Here is a 19,493-nt window from a genome sequence, read left to right as displayed (position 1 = left end):
CCCGTGGCTTTCAGACCGGCACATAGCATCTAAATTTTTTTTGTGATGCATAAGCACTCTAATCTATCCTAAGGAAAACCGGCACCATATTACTTAGACTTATCTTTTCTTCTTCCATCCGTCTGTCATCAAGCTAAATCTCATGAACCGTGATGGTTAGGCCATTTTTTATGTGCCTTACCCATATTTACTTAGTTATATTAAGTACATAATGTATCTACTATTACAACTTGCAGTCAGTAACTTACATAATTGATTACCCACAAGACAGACCGCATAATGCGTTGCAATGATTACCTATATCGATGACGTATTGTGTATTGTTTATTAAGTTTTACGATTACCTAATGTTTATCCGACCGATCATTCTAGTATAGTATAATAGTGGATCAGATTTTATAATAATACCTATCTTATTGACTCTCGTAAATTTCAGCCATAGTATAGCTTACTGTTTTGCGGCAGTATATGTAAGACGAATTAATCCTATGTGCGGTACTGGGACTCTCACAAATTGTCTTTCCTTCTGCTCTACTCGTTTTAACAAACAATAGGTAACAAATTGCTTGAATAATTCTTTTTTTGCTAAATTACTATAAGTATGGGTTCGCAAGCAGTACAATGTGTGTAATTATGTTTTAGCTTGAGTTTGTATAACTTGCGTCGGTAGATACTTGGGGTTGCACTACAGTTCTGATAAAGGGTAACAGGAATAAAAGAAATATATTTTATTTTTATGGAATTTATTTCATCGTCAATTTCAAACTACACCTTCAAAATTACAGTTGATTATAACTACTATAAGCTATAATTTTTACCTAACTCCGTATCGGGACCTACACGCTCATGAAAAAAATTTTGACACTTTTTCAAAACTTCCAAATATAAGAATTTTATCCGTTCTTTAGTCTACCTTCCTTTACGCGTTTACTACATAATCATACTTCGTACATAATACATGAGACGGATAAATAAGAAATTATGCTTTCTACAAAATGTAGATGTTAAAAATCGTCAAGGACGATGATTCTGGACCCAAATGATTCCTTTTCTCATGTAATAAGTACCACGGCTTAATAATAAAACGGTATATTAAGTTCTATATTAAAATTAGTTGCACGCTTGCAAAAGCTGCTCTGCGGTGGTTAAGTAATTACATACAATAATAAATGTCACATACATTCGAAAAATTCGTTCATTCCCATACATATCTACGTTAATATTATTCTAATGATCACTTAATTAATTAACAAAATAAATCTGTTAAAACGTAATTTTCTTTTAAGTCTCAAACAACGTTTCGTTCAAAAAATCAGGTACAAATCAATCAAAATTAACACTAGGGTAACTGAATCATACAAAGGAAGTATAATCATGAGATCTTGTTGTACATTATTACACAAATGTGAACATAATTAAGCATGAATATGCGTTACACAATAAATATGATGAACTTAATTTATAATACACAACGTTTTTTTGGCTTTTATTGTATTTAACACAAAATCACAGAAAAATCTATTAAATATAGCTGCTACACCTTTCATTGAGTATACCACTGGCCGTCAATCATAATCGTTGTAAAAGTACCAGCAGATATAAAACTATGAAGAGGAACTAAAACTATCCATTATTGAGGGCCCCATAATCCATCCCGTTACTCTACTTAAATTCTAATTAACAAAAAATATAAATAAGTCATCATGTGAAAGTTACATAACATGTGCAATCTTCATCTATGATCTTATATTATTCTGTTATGTGCCATTATTATCATGATTAGCTTAAGACTTCACTATTAGTATGAAAGCTATATCAAAATTCATTTCTATTTAATATCGTTTCATGTTGGCCAATGTTTTGTCCTCAAGTGTATATGTTTCTTTTAAATATCTGCATCATGTTAAATGGTCTGACAACATTTATTCATTATCTCCACAGTAAAAGCAAGAAGTGTCGACAATATTTCAAAAGTTATTTTAAAATTAGCACACACACTTGAGGTTTCGATATAAATAAGTATGTATGTTCTATATCTACTATGTTTGACATACAGTTTATAAAAAAGTGACCAACTGACATCAAATCTACTCCGTACAATTTTGTACTAAATCGATATTATTTTCGTGTCTATTCAGCCCACGTGCTCGTGACTCATGCTATGACATTTTCTACGAAATTCAACCTTGTATCTATATAATCAAGGCTCTATTTTATGTGTACTCGTCAATGTGACAACTGTACCCACCTATTTCATGTTTGCTACATAAATATTCCACGGTTTGCAATCTGATTTGTTTTAACCTTGCTGAATACATTTTATAGTTTACGTAAGCAGTTTACGCGCTTTTAATTTAAAGTTGAATGTTTTCATAGTGAGTCACTTATTGTTAAAACGAATTTATATTCAGACTTGATTCTTCACACCTGTATCTACGTGATTCATGGCAATATCGTCCTAAATAATGTCTGCAATGAAGCGTTCTCTATTGCAATAATAAAATCAAGTATTTTATAACTGTCACTGTGTCTTAGTGTAAAGGAATTTTCCTCTACTTTCGAACTTACGTAATTAGCTAGTTTGCTGATGTATTCTATACTTTATGATTCAAGAATAACATTTAGTACAAAGTCTACCGCAAGCGTGACGTCTGTATCCGTGACAAGACCAATAGCAAATAGGTAATTACGTTACTAGACTATTGTTTAGGCCATGTTATTGCAAATTAACACAGAGGTCAGATTAACATGTTTTGATGATTCATCGCAAAATGTTTGCAAAACGAATTATCATACAATAAACCTAATATCATCGTTTGCGTCAATACCAAACAAACGTACAATATACATATAGTTAACACTGATTAATAAAAGATATATGGATATCAATGCATAAGATAAACGATGAATGAGTAATATGAAGCAAGACAACATAAGTACCTATTTCGTTACACATAGTAAGTATACTCGTACATTTAAATGTGAAAATGATTATATGCGAATAAATAATATATTATATTTCATATTATGTGGCTGCGATATTCTGGACTAGCATAATTATACTGCTACCTGAGCGTATACAAAATAATGTAAGCCAGTTTTATAGCAAAAATTATCGAATTCTTTGGTATTATTCACTGGTTTCCTAAAGCTAATACAAATACGATAAGTAACTCCTTCACTTGTGCTTCATCAGCAATCTAAACAAAAAATAATCACACCTTGGATTTCCGATCGCTGTTTATGTACACCTTTCCAAACTTCGAACCGACCAAGTTCAGTTGGTCGAGGTTCACTCAAAATTAAAACCCATATTTCCTTATGGGATGTTCATAGTAGGACGGCTGGCAAAGGTGTGGACAGTGCCATGTGTTCCGCACCTCGTACTGGAAGCCTCTGGGCAGTGACGTAGTGCCGCATCAGAGCCGGCACAGTGGGGAATGCTGTCGCCGCACCGCCCAAAGTGTAGCCATCCGTACTACGGCAAATACGCATGTGCATATAACCACGTGTCGATCTGAAACGTAAGGAAAACCCAGATAAGTATTGTGTTCCAAATATTCCAAAGACGTAGCAAACAGATAACAACAGAGATGACTCAATGTTATATTATGTTCTTAAATAAGCGACGTCTGCAGATAGTGAATACTCACTTTAGACTAAGCGAATAGTCGTGTTTGGCCGATTCGCTGTTTCGAACCAAAAAAGCGCCCTCATCCGCATCCCTTAGCAGACTTTCAGCTTCAACGCGCGATAAGGTCCCGTGGTACCACCTGTAATAAATAAGAATTTAATTACTTTCTGTCTTATAATATAATCTATCATATTTGTATTTAAAGTCAACTAAACATAGTCATATTTGTGTATAAACTCAATGCTTATTAGGAAAATAACTTACCCTTGTCGGTCAAGTGGGAGAGAAGCGTCAACCAAATCTCGAGGCGGAGCTATAGGTCCCAAATTCAGATGCAATCCCTTGGAACTGCTAGAACCACCGCTGCCGCTATCAAAATTCAACTTCAAATTCGGTTTGTGTTTGTTTCCTGTAAACAAGCAATAGAATTGATGTTAGAGAATCAGTCACATCATTAAACTGACTTTTTAAAGGAATGATTGAATCTAAGATGCCACTGCCTATTACGTCAAACCACACGCAATTCTCTGCGATACGAACTCCTAACTCAGCTGAACGGTTACAAATTGCTCCCAACATGTACAGGAAAAAGTTCCCTCAAAAAGCACTCAAGCAAATTAAATATTGGATGGGCGTTAGACCAGAGAATTTCGTGTGGAGCAATCCGAAGTCATACGTCTTAATCGGCATAATGCGGGAGCGGTCGTTTCGAGTTAGAAGGAACCAACAATTCGAGACGACAGACCCTTCGAGTATACTTCTTTCGCACAAGATTGACGTGTAAATCCTTCTGACGTAATGGAATTATTAAAAAGCCCTTAGGGAAAGTTCTAATCGATTGGGATATTTTGATTTTCTCTAGTTTTAGTATAACAATATTTATATATTTTTAAACAATACCAACCTTGATTTAAATCTTGCACGCTTTGGCTAGATGAGGCATTCGAGATTGCCCCTCCAAAATCATTATTTAGCTGTAATGACTGTCCGCGCAACTTTCGGCGCAGTTTAGGCATGTCAAATGGCAAGGATCGTAAGTCGGCTTCGGCTTCAGCCCGTCGTCTCCTCAATTTGGGCATATCGAAAGGAAGATCTGATAGATCAACATCTTCGTCTTTACGCTCTTCTTCAGTATTACTATTTTTAAAATTGATGAATGCGTTTCGTGAGTCCACGCCTTCTCTTGAATGAATTGATATTCCACTGTCAGAGCCTTGAATTTCAGAATCACCAGTAGTGGAGTGTCTAAATGTAAGGTTCAAAAGATTCCTGTTTTGTAAAGCACGGCGCTTAGGTTTGGCAACGATTTCAACAGTTGTTTGCATTGTTGTATTACCAGTATCACAGTCCTCAGGAGACACTTTTTGAGAGTTGTTATTTTTGTTATTATCAGAAGTTTCTGATGCTGGTTCTTGTGATGATTTGTCAGAAATGGGGCTTAAAATGTGCAACTTAGCAGGATGGTGCCCAAACCCCGACAGCTGCATATGATGGGACTTTGTGAATGGCACATTTCCAGAGTCAGAGCTATGTGAACTTAGCGACGATGAATGTCGACTTTCTGAACTACTGCTACTCCTGTCCCCTTCACTATTACTACTTCGCAATGACTCCATGCTGCCTCCGCTGCTACTCGTAGCCATACTTTCTGTACTAGAGTACTTGCGACGCGGACGAATTACTCCAGGCCTTCCCTTAAACTCCATTATAGGGCCGACCCCCTTTGGCCCCGTATACCGATTCAATTCAGGTGTGTCAGAATCGGAAGTGGGCCGGCCCTTAATCTCTAAAAAAATACCGTCTTTTGATTGCCCTCCTTCATCATCACCATCGCGTGATTCGCGACTCGAATCCCTCAGACGTTGTCCCAGATCTAGTTCAGTAGATACTGAACCTTTGACATCAGCCATGCTGGCATCACTACTCGTAGGCGTGTCCCGAGCACGCAGGGATTTTACAGGCAACCTTAAGTCTTTAAGACGAGGGTGCGCGGGTTGTGACTGAGGCAAATTTGGAGCGCTTTTAATACTATTCATTGCAGAGCCATCCTTCTGTTGAAATTTTGTTGGCAAAGGCGCTGTTGATGGTGGTGACGGAGTATAACCACGAAGTGGGAGTTGAGAGGTGGAAGCTGTTCGTCCATCTTCCTCGATATGAACCTTTTCCAATTCCTCTGACAAGGCACAAGCGTTGTTCTCATTCTCCCTTTTTTGGCGAATAGTAGGGATTTTAGAACGTCGAACACTGTCCGTTTTCATAGTCACCTTTCGGCGACCTTTGTAGTCTGGCTCACTGCGTTCCACAGCTTCAAAGGCCGATGATGCGGAAGAAATAACCTTACGGTCCTCGGCTTGTAGAAGAGCAGGGTGGTTGCTGACTCTGTCAAAGTCGTCCAAATCATCATCTGAACGTGCAATTTTGCAGTCGAAAGCTGTTTCGTAAATCTGTCTGGTGGTCATCTCTTGCGGCCAGCGGGGCAGTGGCGCCGGCACGTAAAGACGCTGCGAGAAGGACGATGCTCCTCTACATCTTCGGGCGCGGCGCACGCGCAGCCGGCCGCGTCCGCGACGCCTCGGCGGCATCCACGCGCTCTCACCAGACGAAGATGATGAGCGCTCTAGCTCACGGAAACCATCTTCAGCAACTGAGAATCTTTTTGGGAGATTCGGTCTGGGTGCAACGTGGGGTGCGTCTAAACTGGCTGATTTTCTGTATCTTGGGCCACGAGAAGATGATGTTGTAGAAATAGTAGGGGCAGATGGTGTTGGTACTTGTTGAGGTGTTTTAAACAAGTCACCGTAGTAGTATGGACTAGGGTTTCTTCGCGGCGCGTTAGCGTATCGTGGATCTGAACGGCCACTGTCTGGGGAATGTAGAGAAGGTGCTGTAGCGAATGGATCAAACTCGCCAAATTCGTCTTCCTCTCCTTCTGATGATGATGAACGATCCTCAGATGATGATTCTAAAACAACAGAAAAATATTATGTTACAAACATTATCTTGAAGTATCTTAATCATTTCTAGGAAACGACTGGGTTTTCAAGAATATCTTTATAAAATAAACTAAGGCTGGTAACGAGCCAGACGTGGATTTACAATTTTCTCCTATTCCTGATGTGGCTCAGCCTGTCTCAAGTGACGTCGTTTAAACCCCAATGTTCGGATTGTGAATCCAGATCCCCTCAAGAATGCAACCAATTGTTAAGAATTGAAAAGCATTTTTTCAAGAACGTGGAAAAGTTTATAAAATCTTTTTTGAATCCAAAGTATGTTCATAAATTCATTGGTACTGGTATTACGACTTTGTGAAGAATGCTTTTGTCGAATTTCTATGGTTATAAATTAGACATCGTTTCCAGTAGTTGTTATTTGCGTTCACAAGGGAATGGGGACAGGACAAAGGGTTCTTTTGATAAACGTCCCGCTTTGGAGATATTCAAAATATTCATTAAACTGTTTTACCTTATCGTTAATTAAATTTGTACTTTTTATCACTCAAAAGAAATGTTATTTACTATCTGCCCTGAAAGTATAATTTGAGGTACCTGTCATAGAGTATATCTTGATTTGACATTACGAGGTAGTTATCTTATTTGCATTTACCTAAATGAATTGGTTTAATTAACTAGTACTTATTCCAGCTAACGACGTATTTAAAACGATTCTCTTTGATTTTACTCCCTCGTTTTACAAACTTTTATGTTCATTTCCAATTCAATCGGATTTGAAGTACCTTAGTGAGATTAACTAGGTACACATTGTGTGTTTGAATAAATTAAGCCCCTCACACGTGCCTACACGTAAAGGTAATGTTATTTCAAAGGCACGACGAAATACCCTAACGAGTATTCCTTGCTTCGTGTAACAAAGGACTCCTTCTGAATGCATCATGAACATAAAAGTCTGGATTTTAAAGCCACGACGATAGGAAAGAACTAACGAATCGTAGGCAGTAGTATGCCATTTTATAATAAACTTTTTTTAATGCGCTCCCTAGAACAAGCTCGGCGCGTCTTTTGTTTTAATACCGTATTTTCCGTTGCCTCATTTAGATTATTCTGTAGAGCATTGTTCTTTGTAGTTTGTAAAACTTTTATTATGAAACAGAGATTTATTTTTTCATTTGTTTGAAATCTTACTTCGTCAGATTATCCCTCAAATATTTACGAGGCTGTAAATAAACTCACATTCAATTCACATTATTCATACTATCAGAATTTTTCGAAACACATTGTCACAAATACAATTGCGAGCCAAATTACTGTCATCAAGTACAAGAGGAATCCCAATACGTTCAACACGTTGCGTCGATTGTACAAAACGACGTCAAAAACTGTGCAAATTGTCTATTAGCGACGTGGAGAGTGCAGATGGGAGCGTAAGTGACGTCATTAGGTGACGTAATTACTTTTCCGCGTGGATGACCAGGCCGCGGGACTCGAAATTTGTTAAATTGCACCGATTTACGTGTTAAATGTCTTTCTGAAGTGTGTTGGCAGTGAAAGGTTAAAGGTAATCGACTTCGTATCGTGCTTAAACCTTTGGAATCGATTTTCTACTCCATGTATTCAAACCTTTGTGTCCCCAAGAGATCCTTTCGAATTTAGGTTATGAAGGCCTTTGAAAAGTTTCACAGTAAACTAGTCGCGCAAAAAAAACTAATCTAGCAACAGACACACCGACTCACTACAAAAGCATCTGTTATTATAAAATCCCGGACATTTTTTCAGCCGTGTCTAGACGGACGGACAAACGACAAAAGGGCTGATTAAAACTTGCTATTGTTGCTTCAATACTAGCTGGTATTAGCGAATGAAAGTCCCTGAATGATAAAAAAATGCAATCGTGTAATTAATGCTTGGCAAGTACTTGCGTTCTCCGATAACGTAGATGTACTTTGTTGCAAAAGGCTTAGACGCTGATTAATGTTTCTTTCCATCGTAAACGAGAAATAGTTTTTTATTAATCTATCAGTTTTTTTTGTATTTTACACATATTCATGTTGTGATTACAGCAGTAATTTACCAATAAATTCTGGAAAGTATCCAACCGGTCACATATTTACTATAGGTACACCAGATCACATACCAAGATTTCGTGCCAGATTAAACTGACCTAATTATGATTGTGGATTTGTGGAACAAAGATTGCGTCTTCAAAATCTGAGGAGAGGTTTTTTTAATAAAGGCAGGACTGCATATTTCTAACCACAGAGAAAACAATGGCCTAACTAGGCTCTGCCACGATTGTTGCAGTAGAAGAATGGACCTTTTGTTCCGACCGCCGTAGACGAGGATGTTCTTAAAAAAGTAAGAGCTTCCATGTAAACTGAGAAAATGAAGCGCGAAATTTCGTTGTTTTTCAAGCCGTCTACAAGCTATTTAACGTCAATTTTGCAAGTTTCATTTTACAGTAGCTTCGTTAACTGAGTTTTATTTTCATACGAAAGCATTCTTGAAACTCGAAATGAATCCAGGAATCTAGCCTTGAATTCGTAACATTGTAATCTAAAATATGTGGAAATCAGTTTACTCGGATTGCATAAAAAAATGGTTGAATACAAATATGATGATTTTGCATGTAATCCGAATTCTGTTGTGTTATTTCAAGGATGTTTTGCCAATCGATTACAATGAATACGAATTTGGTTCTTATGTTCTTATGCCCGTCATATTAAATTGATTAGCATTGCGCGAAAGAAAGGAAGTGAAGCGTCATATTTCATTGAATTAACTTAATTAATGTCGTTATTTTTCTGTACCTATTGTACTAATTAAAAGACTTCTAATGCGGTCAATACCTACTGATACCTACAATATTTATCACAATTTATTTCAAAGAATCAAAGTTATCTACTTCACCTAATCTAATCGCTTCCCACTTGGTAACATTTTGCCTAAACATTCATAAATTTCGTTGCGGGCATGAATTGACATTATCAAAAAATACTATTGTTATGTTTATTGTGAGTCATGTGTTATCTTCTTTGATATTTTTCATAAGTTTACCTACTCTTTTGTTTGTGTTATCATCATACTTATTTAGGTTTCTGTTCTTGTAGCAAATAATATGACTTACCAGATTCGTAGTATGGTTGAGATCTGTGTCTACTCTGTCTTTCGTGTCTCAATGGAGCTGAAGGTGCCGGTTCTGGCGGGGATTCTACTGAACCCTCAGGGGCACTCTCAGGACTGCGCCTTGATACACTGGGAGCCGACAAGTCAAAGTCGGTCCTCCTTGCGGACTCGTAATCCGCACGGCGTCTTGCTGACCCAGCGTCAAATTCCGCACGTCTCCCAGAATCCCCGTCGAATTCTCTCCCGTAATACCTCCGGCCGTCTCGAGCCTCTGTCTCGTATTCGTATGGTCGCCGACACGAGTCAAAGTCGTAATTTGTTCGGCGGGATTCGTAGCGCCATCTGGTGGCTTCGGGGGAGCGACGCTGTTCTCTGGAGCGCCGGCTGCGTTGTGGGGAACGGCGGGCTGTGTCGCGTGGTGTGCAGTATGCTTCTATAAATTCAACCTAGAACAACGAGAAAGTTCAAATGAATGGGCTTCCTTTTAATTTAAATAATATCATGGACGTTCTATTTCCTATCCCCCTTTCAATTGGAGGAATTGCGTCAAATTGCCCCATTAATAACTGAAAGGAATTCTCTGAACAATTAACCCTGTCCAAGCTTCGAACATGTAGGACAAGGGGCATTGCATACCAGCTGACTATTAGTCAGAAAGAAGCCCTTCATCATGAAGGTCGATTATGTGGCAGAGTAAAGTGGTAATAAAATGCAGCGGTCACATATTCAGCGACCGTAACGGCCGGTTAGACGTCCTCTCTCCCCTCGACGGGGCGTCATTACCACGACCCGTTTCTGTTTATGGGGACGGATATAAAGAATATTATGAGATATTGTGTGCATCGACGATACTATGAGGTGATAACATTTCAGGGGACTCTACCAAATTTAGTTCGTGCGAAGACAAATTTTTATAGCGCATTGCTGAGATGTTTGTTGCTTTTATTTCATCCGGTCGTGACCGAAAGGGCAGGAAAAAATATACCAAATATGTTACAAGTAATATCAACATGAACCTGATAATAAGTAAAGAACCGAGTATTTATTATCCATGATGACTAAACCTTTTCGTAAATGCCACGTAAACACAAACACATAGCACTTCGTATCCGCATCATACAAACTTGCAATTAAAAATTTCACGTACCAACAAAATAATGAGAGACAATCCAGACGGGATCGCATGTTTTTATTTTTCGAATCTGTTTATAAGATGATATCTGTTTAACCCGGGGGTGGTTTCAGGCCATTAGAGACAGTGATGAGTTCCCGCTTCCTCGCCTCCGGACACGAAGGGTCTGTACCAGCACTCATTAAGGGTTAAATTAGTAGCAGCTCAGATGGATTCCGACTAGAGAGTTGTTTACGTAAATAGTTCACCATACGCACGCCGTACCTTACGTAATAATCAGTGTTTACGCAACACTTTTATGGCAACATTTGTAACGCTGAATACCGTGCGAATGTATAATGCAATACAGTACTCGTTATACGTGTTTATTAAATGGAATTTTGTCCAAAACTTGGACTTAGGTACGTCAAAAAGAACAAAAGGGTGATCCGTTTTTGCCCGAGGGGCAGTCCTCTTTTAAACTTTAGCTATAGAAGGGTAGGCTCGGTTCATCTGGCGCATTGTTTAACGATTCCTTGCTATGCATGAAAATTTATTTACATAATTAAACGTCGGCCGTGCCACCCTCCAGTTTTGATTTGCGATGTCTACAGAGATTTCTACGCTCTTTATTTGCATATTTTGATGCTTAATTAAAGTCTGACATAATTGGACTAAGCAAATACCTATAAGTACAAATTGCAAAAAAACTCCATGTATGATCTTAAGGTTCATCATAACAAAAATCGATATTATCAGTCGTCATCTGAGTAGCCTTTTCCCACCCGTGTTGGGGAAATTGATACTATCAGTAAGCATACATAATCTAATCTGCATAATATTACCAAGATAAAACAAGAAGAATAAGATCAAAAGGACAGTTATTACCACAAAACAGAAATAATAAAAAAAACTTTTTGCACAAAACTAGCAAGTCCCCTCAGCATTTTATTTACAGATTCAAATCAATACCGCCATTCAGGCGTAAGGGTTAACTTTGAAAGGGATCAAATTGAATTCTGCTCAAGCACACATGCTCGCGTCTGGCCATTCATCAATTGTATCGTATAATGGGGTAGAGTAGTCAACAGCTCACTTCCTGCACTCATATTACGTATACATTCGTACAACGGTAGCGCTGACTGTACAATAGTAATTACCTTCCTGCTACATACGCCAGTTCTAAAAGTAATAGCCTATTAACTGACCAAAGCGGTACCGACGATTGTATTACTGACGATACTGTTTTGCATTTAAAAGTGAAGCATGTTATAAATTTTAGAACACCTAATATTACATAGACACCTGCATACCAAAAGCGGTTAGATCCGCATTCTTCTACATAAAAAACTGCGAAAAAAATTAAGCAACAGGTCAAGCCAATTTTAAATCAAAGAGAAAATGCAAATTAGAGAACTAAAATGTCTATTACTCAAAGCTAACTGCATCTAAGGAAGGAAGTCGAAATAAGATAAACAATACTGGCCTTGATTGAGATCAAGTCGCAACTCGGACAAAGAACAAACAAGGAAATAAATGAACATTTTATATTTAAGACCATCGATCACCGAGAAGACTATCATTAATATTTTATAAGCAGAAATAAATTAATTTCTCGGAAATATTGGGTAAGCCTTGTGGAATCCAGGATCTAAAATAAATGCGCATTAGTTTTCAAAGCACGCGTAAACTGATGTCCTTACATGTGACTCATTGCGACCTTTGAAGTTCTTTTGCCATGTGATAAATATCTTCTAATGAGTTTTTTATATCTGACTGAGATGTTTCAGAATGTGTTGGCAACGAAGGGGATTCCTTCTTGTTTGAATTTGCACACGTCATTGTATAATTTGTCTTAGACAATCGCGTTAATAATAAACAAGCTCTAGATACCGGCGAAGTCGTCCATATAAACGATTCCGGGTTCACCCAGTATGAGTAATACAAACAGTATGAAGGATGTGGGACAAGACGGAGCTTTCAGACGACCAGATGAGTCACCGGCCCGGCCCGATGTATTAATACCGGAGACACGCCTCCTGGGATCCCGAACTAAAATAGCGCGGTGTCGCGTGACTTCAATATGGTAATGCGCGATTATAGCTATACTTTTTTTCGTAAACTTTTCCACACCCACTAATATTTTTAGATGGTGAATCAATCGATTATCAAATAAGGATAGTGTATGGAAACAACTGCCTACGTTCATAATAAAACAAAAATATCAGAAATATTTTGTGAGAAACTGATGCTCCTTATAGGCTAGTGCTTTATTTAGCATTGTTTAATAAAACCTTGAACAGATCTAGATGGGCAGGTTAAAATGTAGCAAACGTTGTAGAATTCCAAATGCTAAAGAAAAAACAATAAGTCGTTTCTCACATCCTTGCATACAAGGATTAAACATAGAGGTTGTGACTAATTAGCAAAGCTTTTAACATCTGCGTCTGAAGACAAACGTGAGTCACCAGCGCAGTTGCTTGTTTTGTTTACAATAACAAATGATGACGACTACTAACTTACTATCAACGTAAAAATCTCAAACATTCACAACAATTTCAAATAATCACTTCTTGTTTTGATTGAACGTGCTGATATGGAATTGAGGACTTATTTGAAAGCCAGGTATTTGCTTTTGCTTTGCACAGATGTGCAAACAGAACAGATTGCAGTGCAATATAAAATAGAACAACATAAGAATTCGTTAGGTGGAATTGCATTTGCCGGTCGGCAATTGGCACGGTCATGCCTAGGCCGCCGCCAGCTACTGTCTGGTCACGTTCAGCAAACCAGAGACCGCAAACAGGTCCCATACAACTGAATTAAACAGATTGTCTTTTATTCTTTTCACTTTCATGGGCTTTGATGGCGCATTTCAATTTGATATTGGCTCAAAGCCCTGTGTCTGTGACATGTCTAGTCACCGAGTCATAATATTAATGTTTACTTTGGCAATGAAAAATCGAGAAATACAAATCGTATTCAGAAAATTGGATTGTAAGAGCTCTTCAAATCTGTTTTAATTTATAGCTCCTATTCTATTTTGGAATTCTGTGACTAAGTCGTATATTTTGGCTGTGTATTTGACTAACCAAGTACACAATTGTTTCAAACGACAAAACAAGCAAAGGAAATAAGCTTAATTACTTAGTAGCAAGTCCGAGACAGCCAAAGGGCGGGGGTCCCTGTAAGTAGACCCTTGCGAGTTTCAATGAAGGGAGCAATTATGGAAGAAATTTTCAACACCTCTTCTATAAGGTCATCGTACCCTGAGTATTCTTCAAATTCAGTAGTACGAATAAAGCACAACTAATTGGACCTGATTATGACGAAAATTTGATTTATCTTGAATGACGCTTCTATGTTTATTTCTCACTGCTTCAATTACTTAGCAAGAATAAACACAATGAGCATGACAAGTTTTTTGGGAACTAAAAAAGTTGCCTGAATGGTCTTTTATGGTCGTCATTGTGACTACAAAAGGGACACAGATGAGATTTGCTCCTTTTGTGAACGTTGTTCATCCGTCAGAACTTAAGCTTTTGTAAGGCGAGAAAATTTTACTATGGTCCCTAAGTTCCAGCAAACCGGATGGAGTGGTGATCTAGTGATAAATCTTTTGTAATTGACAGTACTTGAGAACAATAGGGTTCAACTAAAACAGCAATGATAAATGCAGTAAAGATACTATTTACTTAAGTGCTAGATTCGTTACTTGTCAACAATGGAGAACGATTTGTCCTTTGTGTATTGTCTGTCCTTTTGAATCTCATCTAGTTTCTAAGTTTTCATGTTTATAAAAGTTTTAGGTATTTTATTGGGATTTTATTTTCGCATTTGAAAGGAGAAAAGATTGCGCCTCTCGTATCAAGGAGTAAACTTTGCTCTCTGAACTTGTAACTGAGTTAAGTCAACCCCCGGGATCGGTCGGAGGCTCCTAATCAATATTTACTTACTACTGTCTCAATTTTAGTATATTCCTCGAACACTTGAGTAAATTGTGTGTTTATATTCGAATCTCCTTGTAATAGTTTAATTGAATATGACTTCTCACGCGCACATCATTAACATATAATGTTGCCTCTAATCACATTAAACATTGATTTTGTAACAATATTATTAAAGGCATTCGGTAACTAGTTCATCTTACTCCAAACATTAGATAACGTGATGTACGAAGTGAATGAATTGAATGAATAACTCACCACATGCACCACTAAGATCCACTGTGCGATCTGTCGCATCTTTGAAATCAGCTTCTTATTCGACGGCATTGTCAAATCATAAATCCAACTTATCACAAACAAATCCAACAGTATGTAAGGAATCCACAAATAGCACAGAACGATCACCAACTTTATCGACCGTTTCACTACCGACACGCACACACACACAGGTTACAAAACTAGACCTACACTTTCACACAAACTTGTTCTTGTTCTTCGTACACAAAATGTTTGTTACAACAGCAGCTTATCTCGCCAATTATGTGTTAAGTCTAGGCGCTTGGCAGTAAACCCTGCGATATAAACGCCTAGGACGGTTCGGTTACTTGACGAGTCCAACTGTAGACTGACAACACTACTCAAACGCTATACGCGAATGTGTAAAACGGTGACTCATCGCCCCGCATACTGTTTACCGAGGCTTGAGTCATCGCGGTCCGAAAAGCAACGGCAGCGATGTAGCGCTGTACAAAAAGAACGATAGCGAACACGCTAGTAAACCGGCCGGAATTGTAAAGCGCTGGAATGCTTTGTTGTAGATAGCCGACTCCATTAATACCTCCATTCCGCACGTGTCCCTGATTATAGAATACAATAATGAACTTTAATATTTACAGCGTAAGGCACAAAATATCGTGGGTCGTGGTTGAGTAACGAAACGTAAACTTTCGCGTTTGGATTTCGATCCGACTTGAGTTATGTTAGATTACGCTCGACTAGGTCGAATGCCGTTTTGAGGTCGTTTACGCGTTAGACATGTCGAGCTACCTAAGTCACAATGACAATAGCGAACTGTACTGAGATCAATGTTGTCTTTGGAATGTCGGCTCGGGTACCCAGTACGTAATTAAAATAGAAACGAACTAGATTAGAAATAGTTGCAAGCGCTTTCGAAACTAACATAGATACTGTGATACAGCCAATACAAACAACGGTGCCAACAATAAATAATTTTTAGTGACCAATGGTTCTCTACGTCTGATCGTTAAACGACAGTTTAGTAGTTAGCGAGCAAGTGATAATAAAACTCGTGGAAAAATAGATACAGTTGGAGACGGCCCGATCTAAGTTTGGCCGTTTGGCATTTATGAGGCGACCTTTTATGGGCATCGAGTTTTTGCGTAACTTGATGTGAAACGCTAATTATAAACAAATATGCCAAGTTGACCTATGCTTTTAGAGTACGGGCATAAAAAGAAGATATGTTAATTTTCGGCCAAGTGCTTCTAATCTTCTAATGAAGCATGGCGTTACAAAGTGTTAAGACAATAGACAACTATTTGTTGATTCTCAGTTTGTAACTTAAGCCAAGGATATACCATTGTTTCTGGTTCACACCTTTCACAAAAATTCTTTATCTCAGTGATCCGACCTAGAGCCTTTGTGTTTGCAACAATAAATGGGCTATAGTGTTTCCTTTATGATTCCAAACCAGAATTTCCTGTTATTATGAGTGGGCAATACACAAAGGACATGTAATGAAATGTACTAAATATAGCGTTTTGTGTAATGGTTTTTCTTATGGTTCAGTTTTAGTATATCAGAAGTATTTCAATGACGTCATGGGTTATAGAGGAAAAATGTTAGTTCGTTCTAAGAAGACATTAAGTCATTTTTTGTTTGTTGGACAGTGGTTTTTGTCTATCATGCATGCCATATAAATATTTTATGAAAAATAATTAATTGTATCGCATATTACTACAAAAAAACATACTGTAACATTTGTGATTAGGTAAGTAGGTATCCAAATAAAATATATCGAATGTAGAGTCAATTTGTGTAATATCAAATTGTTAAAATGTTTTTAAACATAATATTTTGCTATCAGCATAATTTGTTATGAAGTTTTTTTTTTAATGTCAGTTAGCAACCCATATCTCACATTATGTAATCGATCAAAAATAATCCAATTTTTGTGTAATAATTATCTTAAGCTGCTTATTAACTCTTTAATCTGCATTATCGCAAAAACCAAATATCTCATGAAAAAATTATGTGAATCAAAAATTTTATAAAAGTTTATTCAAATATCTGTATACTCTACTAAACTTCCATTATTAATTTGGGTCTTGGAAACTAGCCATAATAAACTTCCTAATAATCTTTAACTCTAATAATATAATCTTTAAAGTAACCTTCCAGAATAAACACTAACATACGAAAGACGAAACATGTCAATGGATTAGTATCAATTAAACCAGGTGCGTCAAGATCATCACAACACTCAAGTATGGTATTCCCATTGACATCAAGTTTGTTTTCAAAGCCCACACAAATTAATAAAAACATGCAAAACTATAATGTGGTAATAACGATATCAAATAGACCCGTCCTGATGTCATTCTCAATAAAATTTATCGAACCGTTAGGGATGAGCAACGCCACAAACGCGTGGGCCTCGGAAATGAATGGTGAAACAATTTGTTTAAAAGTTCCTATTAAAAACTTATGTGGGAATATAATTAGGTTGGTATAGTAGTAAACGTTATTAATATAGTATGCTTGTCTAAATCCTCATAGTGATTCATCGTCATTGTCGACGGCTAGTCTAGTCATACGCGGCAGTATGTCTGTTTTCTCGCCATCATTAACTGTGATCTAGTTTACAAATGTAGCACATTTTAAATCTGCTTTGAAAGAAATATAATTTTGTTAGTCAGCCCATTATTTTTTGTCGTCATCATTGTGGTATGTTTCACCTATTTTTAACATTATGTAAAGTTCTTGGTCTTTCTTTTCTTTTTAGTATTATTCAATAGTTTTATTGATCTTGCAACAGGAATGCGAGTCTAACAATGGACTAAATCTACCAGAATATGGAAAGAGTCTTTAAAATTTCCAATAGTGGCTACTATTGGAACAATTTATTGAATCCTACTGCTATTCATTGAAACTCATGCTCATCTCTTTGACAGCCCTAATTCTCAAGAGTCTACCCACTCGCACTTCAGTAAGTGTGAACAAAAATAAAATAGCAAAACATGCATAGGATGTGAGTCATACTGATACATAGAAAAAAGTTTTGTCTTCTTGTTCAAATCATAAGGAGACAAATTCAAACTGAGTAAATTGCAAGAGTGCAACAGTGATGCTGATGTTACACAAGTTATTTCAGATTGTATCACAACTTGAGTTCGCAATGAAAACAACATTGTTCCTCTCTTTTAGTGGCAGCAGTACCAGTGTTTGTTAAACACATTGTCTCAGGACAACATAATGAGGAACAATCAAACAAAGTAATCCGTTATCGTTCACTACAATACCAACAGTTTACTCATTAATTTTGGTTGCAGCAATTATTGATCTTGTCAAATTCTACATATAGTATAAATATTGAGATTTAATTATTTGTCCGATAATTGGACCGCAAATACATTATGTGTTTCTAAAGTTACCTAACCTAACACAATCATTTGGAAACAATCCAAAAAACTACCTAAAAGTCGACTACCTGACCGTCTATACTTTCCTAAAATAAAATGAAATAAAAATCTAATACGCAACAAATTGGCAATCGGACCCGGGCAGCAGTGCAAGAGTCTAGCGATGATCTAAGCTTGAATGAGGTGAATGCACTCATTTATTCTGCCAGCCGACCTCTTATCGATGACTTCACTACAGTACTGAATGACAGTTGTTAAGTAACAAAACGTATTTTGTTCGTCCAATGTCCGTAGTTTATACCGTTTACATGGTAATCTAAGCTTATACGAGGTTTAACAGCTGTTTGTCATGCTAATCGAAGAATGAGGGTGTAGGTTTGTGTTGAAAGATTGTTGTCACCAAACAAAAGTGTTTATTTCTTAGGATAGAACATTGCCAGAAAAACATAACGAATTAATGTTTGTCGAGGAAATAAACCAATGAGAAAGACAAGTAGTGAAAAACACGAGCAGATCAGCCTTTGACACAAAAGATCATCTTTATTCATGCATAGCAAAGCATGCACTAGATACATGAACAAAGACACTCGGAACTGATATCCACACAAACGTTTTTCCTCATACAGAAATCAATCTGATGACCCTGAGTTCAGAAATGCATTGTCTATGTCATTAAGATAATTTCTTCGATGGGAATGCTAAATATTGACAGAAGACATACCGAAAATGTTTGAACAAAATAGGAAGTAATATTCCGTTCCAAGTATTACTTTGCGACTATCATTAAGATAATGAAGTAAATATAAAAATCTTTGTAAAATGTTAATGAATGAATCATAAATTTCAATTAATGTAGCATTTCCAAAAATAATCTGTCGATTTGCATTGATTGAATCCGAGAGCAAAAGCGAAGCAAAGTAAAATCTTGACGAGATTCCACAGTTCAAAATGCTCAGTTTTAATCCTCAAAATCATTTGAATTGTCACGTACACGACTAACATAAAATACAACCATTCCACAAAGACTGATTTGAAAACGTTCACCAAACACGGAAATCTAAC

At 37.2% G+C, this 19,493-nt stretch overlaps 1 protein-coding gene across 1 annotated transcript; it reads right to left on the bottom strand.

Annotated features, from left to right (window-relative positions):
• Positions 1-726: 726 nt before the first annotated feature.
• On the bottom strand, positions 727-15,424 carry Hwt (heavyweight). The gene is given in 8 exon segments (XM_021341690.3): positions 727-3,517; positions 3,654-3,773; positions 3,899-4,043; positions 4,539-6,131; positions 6,134-6,192; positions 6,194-6,596; positions 9,713-10,157; positions 15,028-15,424. Coding segments are annotated over 8 exon segments (3,021 nt in total). The 5' UTR covers positions 15,097-15,424; the 3' UTR covers positions 727-3,330.
• Between the last annotated feature and the right edge of the window lie 4,069 nt (positions 15,425-19,493).

The sequence above is a fragment of the Helicoverpa armigera genome, chromosome 17, assembly GCF_030705265.1.
Source record: "Helicoverpa armigera isolate CAAS_96S chromosome 17, ASM3070526v1, whole genome shotgun sequence".
NCBI lineage: Eukaryota > Metazoa > Arthropoda > Insecta > Lepidoptera > Noctuidae > Helicoverpa > Helicoverpa armigera.
Note: the sequence above shows the minus strand (reverse complement) of the source record. Positions and strands in the feature narration are given on the sequence as shown.